The 16,655-nt window shown below is 36.3% G+C and overlaps 2 protein-coding genes and 1 long non-coding RNA gene across 4 annotated transcripts; all 3 read right to left on the minus strand.

Annotated features, from left to right (window-relative positions):
• Positions 1-4,830: 4,830 nt before the first annotated feature.
• Positions 4,831-6,102, minus strand: LOC148298049 (uncharacterized). The gene has a single exon (XM_088246566.1). The coding sequence runs from the start codon at positions 6,005-6,007 to the stop codon at positions 4,913-4,915; it is 1,095 nt and encodes a 364-aa protein (XP_088102692.1). The 5' UTR covers positions 6,008-6,102; the 3' UTR covers positions 4,831-4,912.
• Positions 6,103-6,270: 168 nt separating this feature from the next.
• Positions 6,271-7,854, minus strand: LOC148298050 (uncharacterized). The gene is made up of 3 exons (XR_015835931.1): positions 7,260-7,854; positions 7,090-7,130; positions 6,271-6,357 (listed from the first exon to the last, which is right to left on the minus strand). It is a non-coding gene; the product is annotated as an uncharacterized LOC148298050 (long non-coding RNA).
• Positions 7,855-11,528: 3,674 nt separating this feature from the next.
• Positions 11,529-14,675, minus strand: LOC110753548 (uncharacterized). 2 transcript variants are annotated; one of them, XM_021954480.2, is made up of 4 exons: positions 14,170-14,675; positions 13,792-13,945; positions 13,098-13,168; positions 11,529-12,935 (listed from the first exon to the last, which is right to left on the minus strand). In XM_021954480.2, the coding sequence occupies exons 1-4, from the start codon at positions 14,330-14,332 to the stop codon at positions 11,821-11,823; spliced, it is 1,503 nt and encodes a 500-aa protein (XP_021810172.1). In that variant the 5' UTR covers positions 14,333-14,675; the 3' UTR covers positions 11,529-11,820. The 2 variants fall into 2 exon arrangements, with proteins under 2 accessions (XP_021810172.1, XP_021810163.1); XM_021954471.2 differs by having other exon boundaries at positions 11,529-13,168.
• Positions 14,676-16,655: the final 1,980 nt, after the last annotated feature.

Raw genomic sequence — 16,655 nt, forward strand, 5'->3', positions numbered from 1 at the left:
AAATTAGGGATTTTGGGAGCTCAAGGCCTCCCTTTCCTGCAGCAGCTTCAGTGGGAGACTTCCACTTTCAGCTATTTTTCTTCTTCTTTCATTTCCCCTTCCATGGCTAGATCTGATGAGGGAAATGAAGTGGATATACATGCTGGTCCAAAGGGTGCTTCTGGCAACTCGCAGGCTAATACTCCTTGGTTCCTTGAATATTTCTTGCTTGGAACTTGCTCCCAGCAGCCACTCACGTGTAGATTTCCAACGTTCCTTTGTGGTTTTGTCTCCAAACTGAGTGCCAGGGCTTGAGCTGGTTTTATCCTAATTATATTGGCTTTTGGGACAACCACAAGATCTATCCAATGGATGTGATGGCTTTGTCAAAGGTTGGGCTTTTTGGTTAGTTTGTTCTAATTGGATCAATGGGCTTATTTTGGCTAGTTTATTCTAATTGGGTCAATGGGCTTATTTTGGTTGAGGCAATGGTCCATCTCCTTTCTTGTGCTTACCCATGTTTGGGCCTAAGAAAATGGGCTTGAGTCCCGAGGCCCCCAAGTGACCCGAGACTTCCATTTCTCGACCCATCGATGGGCCCCATGATAACTTGTTACCATCCATACCACAACCCACTCAAGCAAGCCCCGGGCATTTGAGTGGCTTGGGCCCACTTAAGCTTGTAGCGCGACGTGTTGCTTATTTGCTTGGCGTGGCATGTGTGCAAGCGCGTATGGCGAACTTTCGCGTGCCCTAATCGGGCTTCTCCTCGGTAAGGTATTGCATTGGGCCGAGAATTTATTTTGGCCGAACCGTGGATTTTTTGGGCCTCAACACATTCCAACGTCTGTTAGAATACACAAGGCCTTTTAAATATAAATAAGAAATTGGATTTTAATAAAACAGACTAAAATTTAAACAAAGCAAACCAACTCTTGTGTAAAATTTAGTATACAAGAAGTACAAGGTTTGATGACAAAAGTTCCCTTCAAGAACAATAAGGGAGGAAAGCATGTAGAATCTGAGCAACTGTTGATTATAAAGGGAGAAAAGCATGTAATTTTATTCACATATTTCTTTCTATTTTTTATTCTATATAGTCATATGTGACCAAAACCATTAGTTGCAATATATCTGTGATTGATATTGGAAAATTAACATATGTCTTTGTTTTCCCATCATAATATTCTGTTCCCTGCAAGAGAATCAACACTTACGTAAATTTGTCCTGAAGAATAGCTGCTGCAATATACTCATGCTAGAAACCTTTGTAAATATAGGAACCAAATGAAAAAGATAGCGCACAAATTTTGCCTTACCTTAATAATGACTAGATGATGACCTGGAAGGTTTACACCCCATGCCAATGTGCTGATTCAAACCAGTACCTATAATTTAATACATATGCCTAATCAGTATATAAAGTAAGAAAATTATCTTTTTTATATTCTCTTTTCCTAATGTGTTTTACTTTATAGTAAATTATTTTCAAAACACAGCAAGCAACTTTTTAAAAAAGTGATAGCAATCCCAAACTGGCCCTAGCCTGTATGCAAGTTAGGATCTGTGAGTGTGCAGTGAGCTCATGCACCAAAGTCTTCATACAATTAGTAAGTTGGCTCCACTACTTTATTCTTCACAACACCGTGCAAATAAATACAAATAATTGTTTCCTTTTCTTTTTGTTTCCCCTTTTCTTTTGGTTTCCGAAAGCAGTTTGGACTTTGCGTGGCCCTTCATTTAGGCCCTACGAGCGCTCAAGGCCCAACTTTCCAGTCCTCCGACAACTAGGGCTCGTTTGGTACACAGGATTGGCTTGGACTGGCTTGGACTAAATTTAGTACCATGTTTGTTTTATCTAATCCTAGTCTTAGATGGGATTGCTAATACCGGGCCCACCAAAAACACCTCCTTAGGAGGAGACTACTAATCCCATGTGGAAATGGAGGATTAGCTAATCCTAATGATGACCAATGTATAAAATGCATATATTATATTGTAAAATTAATAACATATATTATTATTATTAAACTTACTTACACATATACTATAATGTACATATATACATGTATATACACATAAATATATCATATATGTATATATGTATATATATACATACACATATATACATATATAATATATATATAATATACATATACATATATACATGTATATTATTATTATAATATACCCATATACACATATACATATTAATACTATAATAATAGCATACGTGTATATATGTAATATATATTATAATATACATATACATATATTATACATATATTATATATATAATATAGCATACGTGTATATATATATAATATACATATATATATATATATATATGTATATTATATATATTATATACATATACATGTATATATACCCATGTATGTATATTATATATATATATATATATATATATATATATATATATTAGTATATACATATACATGTATATATGTATATTACAATATATATAATATATTGTAAAATACATATATATATATATATATATATATATTATACCCATGTATATATTATAATATACATATATACACCTATATACACATATATTATATATGTATAATGTATGTATATATATATATATATATATATATATATATATATATATATATATAAATATACATATATACATGGGTATAATACATACATATATATATATATATGTATTTTATAATATATATATATATATATATATACATATATATATATATGTATTTTATAATATATACATGTATATACATGTATGTGTACATATATATATATATATTTATATTATTTATAATATACATATATACATGTATATACAGATACATGTCACATATATTATAAAGTACATATGTACACATACATAATATATGTATTTATACATATATACATATACATAGATAGTTTTGAAATAAAAAATAAAAAATCTAGTCCTAGTCCAAGCGTACACCAAACGCAGGATAAGTGTTATCCAACTTAGACCAAGCCAAGACAGTCCCTAAGCATAGTCCATGCCAAGACAGTCCCGTGTACCAAACGAGCCCCTAAGGTTTAGCAATCATCTTCACATTCACTATACACAGAGGTTCCTCCGCGCCCGAGAGAGACAAAGCTTCCCATCTTATACTATTGCTCTGTCTCTCTTCTCTTCTTTTGCTCTCTCCGTGAAATTACAACATGGCAACCCGTTCTTATAATTCTCTATCTGTATTTTTATCTGTAAATTTGAATGCTTTTGTTTTTCTTCTCTGTGAAAATTTGGTTTGGTTTTGTTGATTGTACAGCAGTGGCAAGATCCTTTCTTCAGGTGGCAGAAACAGAAGAGGTTGCTTCCCCTCTCACAGTTGTTCAGATCGAAGGATTGGTAACTCTCCATGATTCCAGTCTTTTCTCTGTTTTGCTGCTTGTAAATTTTTGGAAAACTATGGATGCCTAAGTTGATTATAACTATAACTATGGACACGACCCTCCCAGGCCGCCTAGATCCTTTCAGGCAGCCTAGATTCTCCCAGACCGCCTAGATCCTTTCAGGCCGCCTAGATCCTTCCAGGCCGCCTAGTGGCCGCCTAACTCCCTGGCGTCGATGTCCTCCCGCCTAGTGCCTAGGCTGATTTTTCGAACACTGCTCGAAACCTGGAACGGGCTTGCTCTGTGCCCTAGACGTTCGTAGTGAGGAGTTGGAGTCCTCTATCCGTGGCTACCATGGCGTCCAATTTACGTATGTTTCTGATTTTGCAATTTTTTTGTTTGTTTACATGGAAAAGGATTATCAGAGTTAAACCCTGGATATATTAAAGAATATTCAAATATATTTAAAGCGTATAGCCGCACGGCTATACCTTTAAAATAATATATTTAAATAATATAGCCACGCGGCTATACGCTTTAAATATACAATTTAGTCATGTTATTTTAGGTTTTAGGGCTAAAATATCACTTTTGCTAAGTAGGATAGAGTTATTTCTTGAACTATTTTATTTATGATATTGGTGAATGAGAATTTAAATTCTTTCCGATACCTCCCATTCTAATGATTTCCAACTATTAGCCTATTAGGCAAGAATAAAAAATATATTTTATTTATAACAAACTAGCCTCTTTACATGGAGGGTGAAAAGATAAGGTGGATGAGGAAATAGGCACTCTATATGAAATATAAATCCTTATCCTTAATTACACCATTTATGCAAAAAATAAGATATATACAATCCCCCGGATATCGTGGTCGTCATAATTAGTTATTAACATACTAGTTCATATATCAAGAGTTTTAATTTGGTGGTTTGCTTGAGAATGAGGCTATAGCCGCTATACATAGGAAATTACCTAAAAAATCGGGGGACCTTCATTATGTTGTATATCTGCGCAACAAAAATACATAATATTTTGGAAAAATAGAATTACAATCTACCTATATATTGATTACTATGAGTATGTTATGTATTTGCCTATATATATTCATAGCATTGATCATACATTAATATTCTTCTGAGAAATCTTGATCATATATATCCTCGCTTATATTGTTGTGTCCTTTAAAAAGGAAAAAGAAAAAAAGATGACAGCGTAGTATTCAAATATATATACTTGTCATGAGTTTGATACTTAGTTGTGACTTATCCCAATGCGTTAAGTAAGTATTATCTTTGTTGTGAATGCATTAGCCTGTTATAAAGTATATCTTTAAATATTCTATAATTTGGAAAAAAAACAAAGAACAAACAAATAGCAAAAGATGCTTTTAAGTTTAATTTTGGAAGGAAAGCTTTGCACGAAAGTTTTCCTCTATTTGGGTTACATACATAGCATCATATATAATTGAAAGTTTTCCTAGCTACTGTGTACTAATGTGCTCTCTGTGACGACATATACTAGTGCTAACTCCAGGCACCTATATATTGCTTACAACACCCAAAGCTTACATGACAGGAGTCATTGAACGAAGAGGAGCTGAAGCAGGGTGGCCTAAGCAACTCTGAGGGTGCTCATGGATATTTTGAGCAACATCACAGAATGAAGTTGAACCAAACTCCACCATATTGTTCTCACCTGCATTTTTCAAATTGGGCAGACTTCGAATTCGATACCTTTCAAATATACTCATCTTCAAATGTGATTGAGACACCGAATTATAACCCGATATCACATCCATTGCTTTCTTCTCCACATCCTGGTGAGTCTCATTCACCTTGTTTTGATCACATCCATCATCGTCATCCTCCTCACCATCTCCGTTTTCTTCATCGACGGATTGGAGGTCTTTGTCCATTTCAAGCTCTTCTTCATTTTCTTCATCACAACATGTTAGGGCACTGTCAAAACATGCTAGGGCATCGTCCAGAGGTACAAGGTTCAAAATAAGGCGACCGTCCTCCCGGTGGGCTTCGAAGTACTCATGGTGCTTCACTCTCTCTCCTTTAAGGACAAGCCTTCCATTAGAGTGATCATAATGCTTGGTCAAAATCCAGGGCATACAACCTCGCAAGTTCCCAGTCTGTGCAAGCAATGGTATTGGTGGTGGATATTCTTTCTTGATCTTTTCACTCCTTTGAGTAGTAGTACTCCGGTTGCTCTTAGCTTCATTCCTAGGACTCATGCTAAATTCTACTGTATTTTTTAAAAATCCTAATTTCTCTTGTTCCTCGGTCAGCATGATTTGGACGCCGCTGTCCGTACCAATCAGGTCGTCCATTGCAAAGGACGACCAAGATAAAGAGCTATCCAACATACAAGAAGAAGTGAGTGAAGACGATCTGGATGATGATGGTGCTGGTGAAACCTTATGGTTGTGAATAATGTGGGGGTGGTGATGATCTAAATTTTGAGGGTTTCTAGCTGCTTCCGAAAAATTTAGGGTTTTGAGCCCTAGTTCAAGATGATGATGGGTTGGGATTGCTTTTACCATTTGCATGGCAAATGGTAACCTGGTTGCCCACAGGAAAGTCCCAAAAGAGGAGGAAATTATGGATTTAGCTATACCAAAATAGCTTGGATCACTACTCAAAGAATCCATGGTTCCACATTCAAGATAACATAAGGGGCTAGCTAGTTTAATGGCCAGCTTATGTAGGATACTTGTGGTTTTCTAGAAATTAACCTACCAACCCTTTGGAAAAAAAAAAAAAAAAAACCTGCCAACCCAGTCATTAACCTGCAAGTAATTAAAGAAGAAGATATCAGAATAATGTGGCTATAATAACAAATCGGGTATTTTAATTATAAATTTAATTATTATATATGAAGTTTTATCCAATTGGCTAAGAACAAACTCTTTTGGTGGAATCAATTGCTTTTACCTCTTAACTGCATTTTGTCTGCTTTCATCAAACGTTCCTCTCTCTATCTGGTTGGATTTTTATCTTCCTGTTAATCTTAAGAAGGTTAATTAAGAAATATAACTTAAAATATATATACAGAAAAAAATAATTCATTTTGAATGCAAGAGGCTGGATGAGGAATTCTAATATTATTTGCATAAACAAAACCTTTAATAGGATAAAAATACAGTCCGAGTCCACGGAGGAAACAAAATCACATCATCTCGTGCAGATTTTGTAAGGGTGTAAATAAATAAATGGAGATTATGAAGACTCAATTGCCAAAAATATATGCCGTTTACTATATGTATGCAACAATAGACCATAAATCAAATTCTCATTCATTTCTATAAATTAAGCCAATAATTTAGGACAATTAAGTTAAAGAAAAAAGAAAGAAACAATTGTGTCTAGCGATGCATGCACAATCCTTAGAAACAATAACAGATTAACCTATAAGGTGAGTTTGCTCATCAGTCTGAAAATTTGGCTTCAAGTGGATCAAGACTAGTTCAAATACAACTATTTTCCCTCCCCTCGTACCGTCGAGATTTCAAATATGCATTGTATATAAACAAAAACAAAATAGATCAAGTCGAACAAATGTATACATAGCCTGTAGAAAGCAAAAACATTTGGCATAGATTGATATATAAAACACAATTAAGAGATTCAAATTAGTGAAATTAACAAGCTAATCACAACACAAATTAAAATGCAGATTACATGATGTGTATAAATATGTATGAGAGAGAAAACATAATAATGTTGAACTTACTTTATCAATGGCACTGGTGCATTCTATTTAGTACATTTTCCCTGTGGCAGAGAAAGAGGGAAGAAACAGTGGACAGAGAGACCAAATGAGAAGAGAGAGAGCAACCATCTATCGAGTGTTTTTGCTAAACCCTTTATATATAAGGAAAAACCTTAACTGAGCTGGATTACCTTAATTGCACCGAGAGGACCCTCCTGGCACCGTGACGCACACACGCAGTATTAAAGGTCACAAACGTCATTTCCCACTCACCAAGAAACGGCTGCTTTTTTTTGCGGGATCGGCGAGGGGCTTGGCTCGTCTGGAACCGGCATGGCCTGCGATTGCTGTAACCGGCGCCAGAAGTGGCGCATTTTGAGTCTGATCCCAGTGTCGTGTAGAATGTGATTGGTCGGGGCTTGGTGAGAGCAGGGAGGGGGTTGCACAGGTGATCACGGAGTGGGGCATGGATGAACTGAATTTGTCTGGTTTGGTATTCTCTGGCTTCCATTTTTTATGCCAGGTCTGCACCTTTCTTGTTCAGCAGCTAGCTTATTAGACACGTAGAGAGAGAGAGAGAGAGAGAGAGAGAGAGAGAGAGGCGTTGTCTGGTGTTGTATCTCTGGCTTCCATGAATTCATGTAAGTTGTAACTCTCGAGTGCAATGCTTGCGCATGTGTGACATATAAATTGTATCTCTGGTAAATTATACAATGCCATCTCATTTCATGAAAAGAACCGTTACTTTTCTAAGTCAACACTCCCTTAACAATAACCATTACAAGAAATTAGTCAAATTAGACAACATTGAGCTGTCTAATTGTGATAGAATAAAAAGATGAAAACGATATTTTTTATGTACAATGAAAATATTCATAATAATGATCAAATTGTTTATCGGTTTTCATTTGGCTTATTTTGTAAGAGATGTTCCAAACAAGTAGTTAATGTCGAATGCCACAATTTGCACACCTTCTTTAATGAAACATTGAAATTGTTCGTGTGTGATCAAGTGATAATTATTGGTTACATAATGTGGTTTTAAAATACAATTTATTTCGCAAAGGACTCACTAGTGCAGTAGTTTGGAGTATTTACTCTCCTTTGAAAGGTTATGGGTTTGAGTTGTAGCATCAGTGTAGTGTGTGTGAGTTTAGTATGTTATCACACTTCTCAATAATAAAAAATCCTAAAAAAAGGTTCATTTAGCAACTCTCATATCTCTAAAAAAGAAAGAAAGCATTACTCATTAATTATAATCCAATCCCCTTCCATTTTTGGGCATAATCCTAACCCGATCATGTTACCTGAGCACCCGGATGAAAAAGAAAATCGCCATATGCACATCAAATTCTTTGGCTTGCGCACTTTAGCACGGGACAAAAGAGATCTCTCCCTTTTCATGTCCCCCTCTTTGCAGCGTTCCTCCTGCAAAGAAAGTAAACTCTCAACCAAGACCAAGTCTTGCATCTTGCTTTTGGTTTTCTTCTTTTCATTCTAGTGTTTTTAAGTTTCAAATTAAGACCAAAAAAAAAAAAAAAATACAAGCGAAAGAAATCCACTAGAAAAAAGGAAAACCCGAAATACAATTAATACAAATCATATAAGTCTCTTACACAGAAACCCTACAAAGAAGATTTTGTAAATTGCAAAGGCAATACCTGTATAGTAGGGGTTTTGCAAGGGAGAATTTAGGGCTCTTCTTTTGCATTTGATGGCTGAATGCGTTTTGTTTCATCAATTATAGTTTCTTTCTCTCTTTCTCGCATCGAGTAGTTAAGCAAATTAGGTCTGAGCAAAATGGGGATCTTCTTTCTCTCTTTCTCTCTTTCTTTCGCATCGAGTAGTTGAGAAAATAAGGTCAAAGCCAAATGGGGATCAATTTTAATTATGTCGTTGAGTTCACCAAGTAGCACATGCCTCACACGTGTAAGTAATGTACACAAAAGGATTCGTGTACTGCATAATCATTATCATTGAGGGTATTCTGGTCATTGAATTTCCAATTGCTAGCAAATTTCAAAATAATATTATATCGCAATAGGTTGATCTTTCCTATTATTTTTAAATTTCTTTTAAATTTGAAAAAAAATTAAAAATAGCAAGGCCAACTATCTCCCGTTGCGATAATACTTGAGCGCAACCATCACACCGTTACACATCCCTTATCCCACGTGTTAATATAGATGGGTGACATGATTGATACTTTCTCAATCTAGCATATATTACTAATGAGCATATCGTATCATGAGTGGACTGTAACACCACGTGACAATATAATGATCACACCAAAAAATTACTCAATTAAACATGGTGCCACACACCAATTGCCAAATTTGGGCCTAAAACAACAACCAAATTCTCCGAGCCAAATTTGTAGATAAACAAAAATGACGATAAAAAGTATGTACATGATAGACGTGTTTACTAATAATCATTTATAAGTGAGGGTATTCTGGTCAATGGATTACAAATCTCAATCTTTCTTTATTTTCCTTTGTTCATTTTTTGGAAGAAAAATCTCTATTAAATTTCAGACTATTATATATCCATTCTAATTTCTGTCGGCGTCGGTATGTCTTCACTTATCTTTTTAAATTTGTTTTGGAATATTTAGTTGGCATCAATCCCCGCTAATAATGTGACGGAAGGTGGGAATTGAAAAAATCGGGGGACCTTCATTATGTTGTATATCTGCGCAACAAAAATACACAATATTTTGGAAAAATAGAATTACAATCTACCTATATATTGATTACTATGATTATGTTATGTATTTGCCTATATATTCATAGCATTGATCACACATTAATATTCTTCTGAGAAATCTTGATCATATATATCCTTGCTTATATTGTTGTGTCCTTAAAAAAAAAAAAAAAAAAAAAGATGACAGCGTGGTATTCAAATATATATACTTATCATGAGTTTGATACTTAGTTGTGACTTGTCCCAATGTGTTACGTAAATATTATCTTTGTTATGAATGCATTAGCCCATGGTGAAGTATATCTTTAAATATTCTATAATTTGAAAAAGAAAAAAAAAAGAACAAACAAATAGCAAAAGATGCTACGCTTTTAATTTTAAGTTTAATTTTGGAAGGAAAGCTTTGCACGAAAGTTTTCCTCTACTTGGGTTACATACATAGCATCATATATAATTGAAAGTTTTCATAGCTACTGTGTACTAATGTGCTCTCTGTGACTACATATACTGCTAACTCCAGGCACCTATTATTGCTTACGACACCCAAAGCTTACATGAGAGGGGTCATTGGACGAAGAGGAGCTGAAGCAGGGTGGCCTAAGCAACTCTGCGGGTGCTCATGGATATTTAGGGCACTGTCAAAACATGCTAGGGCATTGTCCAGAGGTACAAGGTTCAAAATAAGGCGACCGTCCTCCCGGTGGACTTCGAAGTACTCATGGTGCTTCACTCTCTCTCCTTTAAGGACAAGCCTTCCATTAGAGTGATCATAATGCTTGGTCAAAATCCAGGGCATACGACCTCGCAAGTTCCCAGTCTGTGCAAGCAATGGTATTGTTGGTGGATATTCTCTCTTGATCCTTTCACTACTCAAAGAATCCATGGTTCCACAGTCAAGATAACAAAAGGGGCTAGCTAGTTTAATGGCCAGCTTATGCAGGGCGCTTGTGGTTTTGTAGAAATTAACCTACCAACCCTTTGAAAAAATAAATAAATAAAAACCTACCAACCGAGTCATTACCCTGCAAGTAATTAAAGAAGAAGATATCAGAATAATGTGGCTATAATAACAAATCGGGTATTTTAATTATAAATTTAATTATTATTATGAAGTTTCCAAATCTCTATACAAACCAAGTCGGTGAATCCCACTCGTGACATCGACTTGGGGTGGGAGGAAGGGCAACCCATTGCAGGGTGTATGCGTTGCAGTAGTAATCTAATCACGTTGATAATCCTTGCTTGTGCAGCACAAAACTAAGTCATCATATGTCGCAACCACAACTGACTTTCCCATTAAACCGTGGAATGTGAATCTTTTGAGCACCGGAGTTAAATTCGATTATATATTAGGGTATTTTTGGGGGGTCAAACTCGATTGCAACACCTTGTACAACTCCTATCAATGTCTTCAGACATTCAATCAAAGAAAAAGAAAGTCTTGAGACATAGCTAAAACAGAAAAGTGGAAAATAATAAAAGCAACAACCTAGTAGCAAATTACACAAAGCTCTAATTGGACTTAATTAATATGCACAACCAATTACTGTAAGCAGCTAAAAATCAGGATGAGATTGAGCAGAGCCAAACTTTATGGTCCAGAGTCACAACTTCTCAAGTTTGAACTGAACAAAGTCCTTTGACTCTGGTCATTCTTGCTCTCTTTGAACGCAACTGCAACATTCAACAGAAATTTCTTTCTATCATAATATTTCTGAAAACTAAAGCATGGTATATCAAGCTCATGAGTCTCAAGAAATTTCTTGAAAATTTCTGCTTTAAGTAGTGAAGTGGGCGTATACATAACTACTTAAATTCAGAGTCCTGCTTATATCGCCATAACAAAAATAAGATGGAAAAAAACAGTTGAACACAAAACAGAACATATTAGGGTATTTATCAGCAATTAAAAGTGTTATATTGCTGAGTATATCAAATACAAATAAACCAACCAAACCAAATAAACGTTTACTACTTTATAATTCTTGCTATCTAATAGCTGCTAGTACCTCCACCATGGATGGGCATGCTGGCATGCTGCTGCTACGCTAGTCTAGGAACTGGTGTCGGCCACAATGGGAGAACAACTGTGTAATAGAAACGATTTGTTCCACAGTTTTTAACTATCTTTGACCACTCTCCTGTGTGAATGTTCCACTTGATAACATCTGCGCTCACACGCAGATACAAAATATCCTTATTATTTGGGTCAAAAGCATTCAGTATGCAACACGGCTGGTTCGGAAACATTTTAGGGTCCAAGGAATAAACCCTGCGTTCACTCAAACACAGCTTTTTGCCAGCAGCATCTCCATCTTGTGAGTCTTTCAACTCATATACATACAGCCTTCTGGTCATCATGCTCATGTTGCACATTCGCACATATCCTCCGCACACACCTAAGTACTGAACACTAAAACCTCTGTCTAGAGGTCCCTCAAATATAGTGAAACCTAGTTTATGATCAATATTACCATCACCATTGCTGCTGCTGCTACTAGTTCCATCATTGTCATAGAATGGACCCAAACCAATAACACTAAGGCCGCGGTCTGTTGGCCAATATAACATTCCATTGTATGCAAAGGAGAACTCATTGAGGCCATGAAAATCGAAGTCGCGTGGGGACGAGACAATAGATTCTTTCCACTCACCAGTTTCAGAAGAGAAGATCTCCACGTTTAATTTGAAGGTATCACATTTCTTCTCATCATTTGCATATTCAACAGGAGGCAGAATTCTCACAACCGTGGACCTACACTCAACATTAAGCTGGCTGTTATTTCCTTTCCAATTGTCTTCCTCACATTTATAGTCAGGAACATTGCAGATGAATCCCACTCGTACACGCTTGTGACATCGACTTGGGGTGGGAGGAAGACCAACCCATTGCATGGTGTATGCATTGCAGATGTAGTAATTGCGTTGATAATCCTTGCTTGTGCAGCACAAAAGTAAGTCATTATATGTCGCTACCACAACTGGATTTCCTATGAAACGGTGGAAACAAATGATTCTTTCGAGCGACTGAGTTAGTAGATTAGGCGACAGCGACACTTTAGGAGGGAATTCCACCACTCTTTTGTTTATCAAAGTGCGTATCTTTGGAGTTCTCTTATAACTTTGGATATTTACAAAGCGGCCAATAAAATAAGGATCTGCGATGAGAGTGCACCAACGCTTAGACACAGACTTGCATTGAAAAACAAATTTATTGCATGGAAGTCGGCAAAGGATTTCAGCCAATATAACGTCAGATAGATCATCAATTGATGTTCTTCTTTCTGTTGATGATGATCTCTTTGATCTTTTTAACTTACTAGAGGTCGGCAATCCAAGAGACAATTGGGTTCCCTTCCTTGCTTTGGTAGCAGTATCGAATCTCATAAACCTGCGCCATGCAATATATTATACACATAATTTATGCCCTCTAAGAAAAATGTTGAATGGATCGTTAACTAAAATGAATTTGTACAAACACAACCTCCCAAGTAAACTACATAATATAAATCATATATGTGATGGCAAGCCAATATGGTTGTGCTAAATCACAGTGTTGTGTGGGAAAACTAAGACTTAGGAACCTAATGTGCCTGAAAGAAATACCTTTTAATCCACTGCATTGTTTGCTTGAGAAAGAAAAAAGTGGTAAAACTTGTTTATCCTTGTTTCTAGATATGGTGATGATGTTAGCTCATCAAAAGCCAACTACCATGGGGTATAGGAAGTTATGTACACTGATTATTAACACGGTTTTCCGGGTTGAATTGAAACATCCCTGTTCACTAAAATACTGTTTTCTCATCCTCTTAAGTTTTCAAAAAGTTTTAGCTGTTTTTATATAATGTGAAGGTATAGTGGAGATTACAAGGTACGGAAGTATGAATGACAGTAAAATTGATAAAGAAATGAGGCATAGATCATAGGAATGTTACAATAAATATTTATCCCTAGAAGCCATAGAGAAGTGAGATTTCAACTTTAGGAATAGAAATTGAGTAATTAGAAAGAAACCTGCATAGACTTGTGTTCGCCTTGAATTGCTTCTGCTCAACAAATCCAGATGGAAGCTTCATGGAGCCTTTAGAGCTCATAAGAGTATTGGTGGTCAGCTCTCGTATCTTTGCAGATCTGGCAACTTGTTTAGGATCACTAGATTTCTGAATTCCTGCAAGAATCATAAAACAAGAGTCTAATTACATTGACCACCAAGATACCAATGGTTCTAACAATTAAAGCATCAGTCTAATGGAAAAGCATCAAGCAATAAACATATTAGTTCCACTGACAGTTGCTTCTTCACCATGAGTACCAAATTTCCAATAAGACACCTTAACCATTAATTCAAAAAGGCACCTAAATTCCACAGGAGAAAAATTAGATGTTAATTACCATTGTCGGCAATTCTGTCCCGATTGAACCTTTTGCAACCATTAAGGCTCTGTTTCAGGAATTGGTCGGCGTTGGGGGCGGGCCCTTGGCGTGACTGGACGGCGGCGACGCCAGTGTCGGCAGCACAGAATTCATTGAGGAGGGGATTTTCCAATTCAGCCATGAGAGAAGAAATACCGAGAGATAAGATTGAGTTTGAGAAAAAAAATTAATTAGATATCGGAACAATGGAATGGTGATTCTCACGGCTGGTAAGGCTTTTATTATGGTTGAGGGTTCCTATTAGCTTTGGGTATACATACATACTGCAATTCAATTCCCCATTGACAAGGGATTTGTTTGAGGAAGAGAGGAGACCGATAGAGATAGGGATTCGAGAACGGTAAAACTGGTAGGGATCGACACAATTGGTGAGTGGGGAATCACAGGTTTGGTAGGTGCGAAGAGCTAGCGAGGGTGGATATGGCTGGGGGAGGCACAATTGGGTCTTGGGTAGCATAGAGAGAGAGAGAGAGAGAGAGAGAGAGTGGGTGGGTCCCACCCCTATGTTTATAAAATAATTTGTTTTCTTCATTTTTTGGTCATATTATTTTATTTGAAAGTATTTAATTATTTTTAACATATGAAATAACCAATTTGCCCTCATATTCAACGGCAAATTGGATGAAATGTTGATTTAGACGGCAGGGGAAACATTGAGAATAAAAGATAGTTCGAGTCCTTAATTTTCTTAATAAAAAAAAAGGTTGAGAGGTAAATTGATAATTAAGTACAAGTTCATGAGCAATTTGATAAAATACCTTTTTTTTTCTTTGGCTGGTAATGGGGAATTTAAAAACTAGAGAGACTCCAATATAAGCCCATACAACTGATATCCCCTAGACACAAACCCATCTATCTATAGAACTATGTTGAAAACCCAAATTCAAACTGTAATGCCTCCTAAGATGAAAGATGTCATAATATTGTATTTATTTACATTAGTTGCCATTGTAGGTATATAACGCATCTAAACCATCTTACCGTTTACAAAAACTCCATTGAAGCCATAGATTCTCCAACATTTCAGACTTGATCGATTCCCTCCATTGAAACCATAGATTATCCAACATTAGATTCCCCTAAACCCTCTAATGTCGTTCAAAATCTGGGTTCGCTAGTACATTCCATTCATCAGACCAGTCGTAAAGAGAAGACGAGACCGACCGAAGCATTCGACACCGACTAGCAAGCGTAAGTGGTATGCCGTCAAATAGCAGGTAAAAACGTCTCTCTCTTGCATGTACATGGAGCCCCATTGATTATTAGTCCTAACCAAAGCAAAACCATAGCAAAACTGGGTAACTGGGTATTAGTTTACCTACACGAAATAGATGGGTTTGATTTTTGGTTTTTTAAAACCTGGTTTTGTACCTACGACACACAGGTTTATTAGTTACTTTTGAAGTGGGATCGAAAAAGGAATTTCATAACAGTGTAAAAAGGATTAAAGAATAGTGTCTAATAGGGTATATACCTACATGGGATTTTTACTTATCACACTCATTCCTAAACATATATTTATGTAAAAAGGATCAAAAATATATGCCGTTTACTATATTTATGCAACAATAGACCATAAATCAAATTCTCATTCATTTCTATAAATTAAGCCAATAATTTAGGACAATTAAGTTAAAGAAAAAAGAAAGAAACGAGTGTGCTCATCAGTCTGAAAATTTGGCTTCAAGTGGATCAAGACTAGTTCAAATACAACTATTTTCCCTTCCCTCATACCGTCGAGATTTCAAATATACGTACATTGTATATAAAAAAAAGAAAAAAGAAGATCAAGTCGAACAAATGTATATCTAGCCTGTAGAAAGCAAAAACATTTGGCATAGATCGATATATAAAACACAATTAAGAGATTCAAATTAGTGAAATTAACAAGCTAATCACAACACAAATTCAAATGCAGATTACATGATATGTATAAATATGTATGAGAGGGAAAACATATATAATAATTTTGAACTTACTTTATCAATGACACTGGTGCATTATATTTAGTACATTTTCCCTGTGGCAGAGAAAGAGAGAAGATGCAGTGGACGGAGAGACCAAATGAGAAGAGAGATAGCAACCATCTATCGAGTGTGTTTGCTAAACCCTTTAGAACACTTCCAGCAGCCCCCTAGGGCAAGGGCTTGGGGGGGGGGGGGGGTGGTAAAAGGCCAAAACCCATTTCCAGCAACAAAATCCAGCCCAGGCAACTACTGGGGTCCACCTGCCTGGGCAGGCCCGAAGGCAGAATCAGCCCGAGTGCTGGCCCGAAGGCGCTGCTGACGTCATTGCTGACGCCAGCAGGCGCAATTCAAATTTTTTTTAAAAATAAAAATAAAAAAATTTGCTGCGCGCGCGTCAGTTTTTCCCCAACGGTCATACGCCACATGGCAGCTTCTGGTCCTTCCGATTGCTTTTGTCATCCAGTCCAACGCCCATGA

The sequence above is a fragment of the Prunus avium genome, chromosome 1 (genome assembly GCF_965620075.1).
Source record: "Prunus avium chromosome 1, drPruAviu1.hap1.1, whole genome shotgun sequence".
Lineage (NCBI taxonomy): Eukaryota > Viridiplantae > Streptophyta > Magnoliopsida > Rosales > Rosaceae > Prunus > Prunus avium.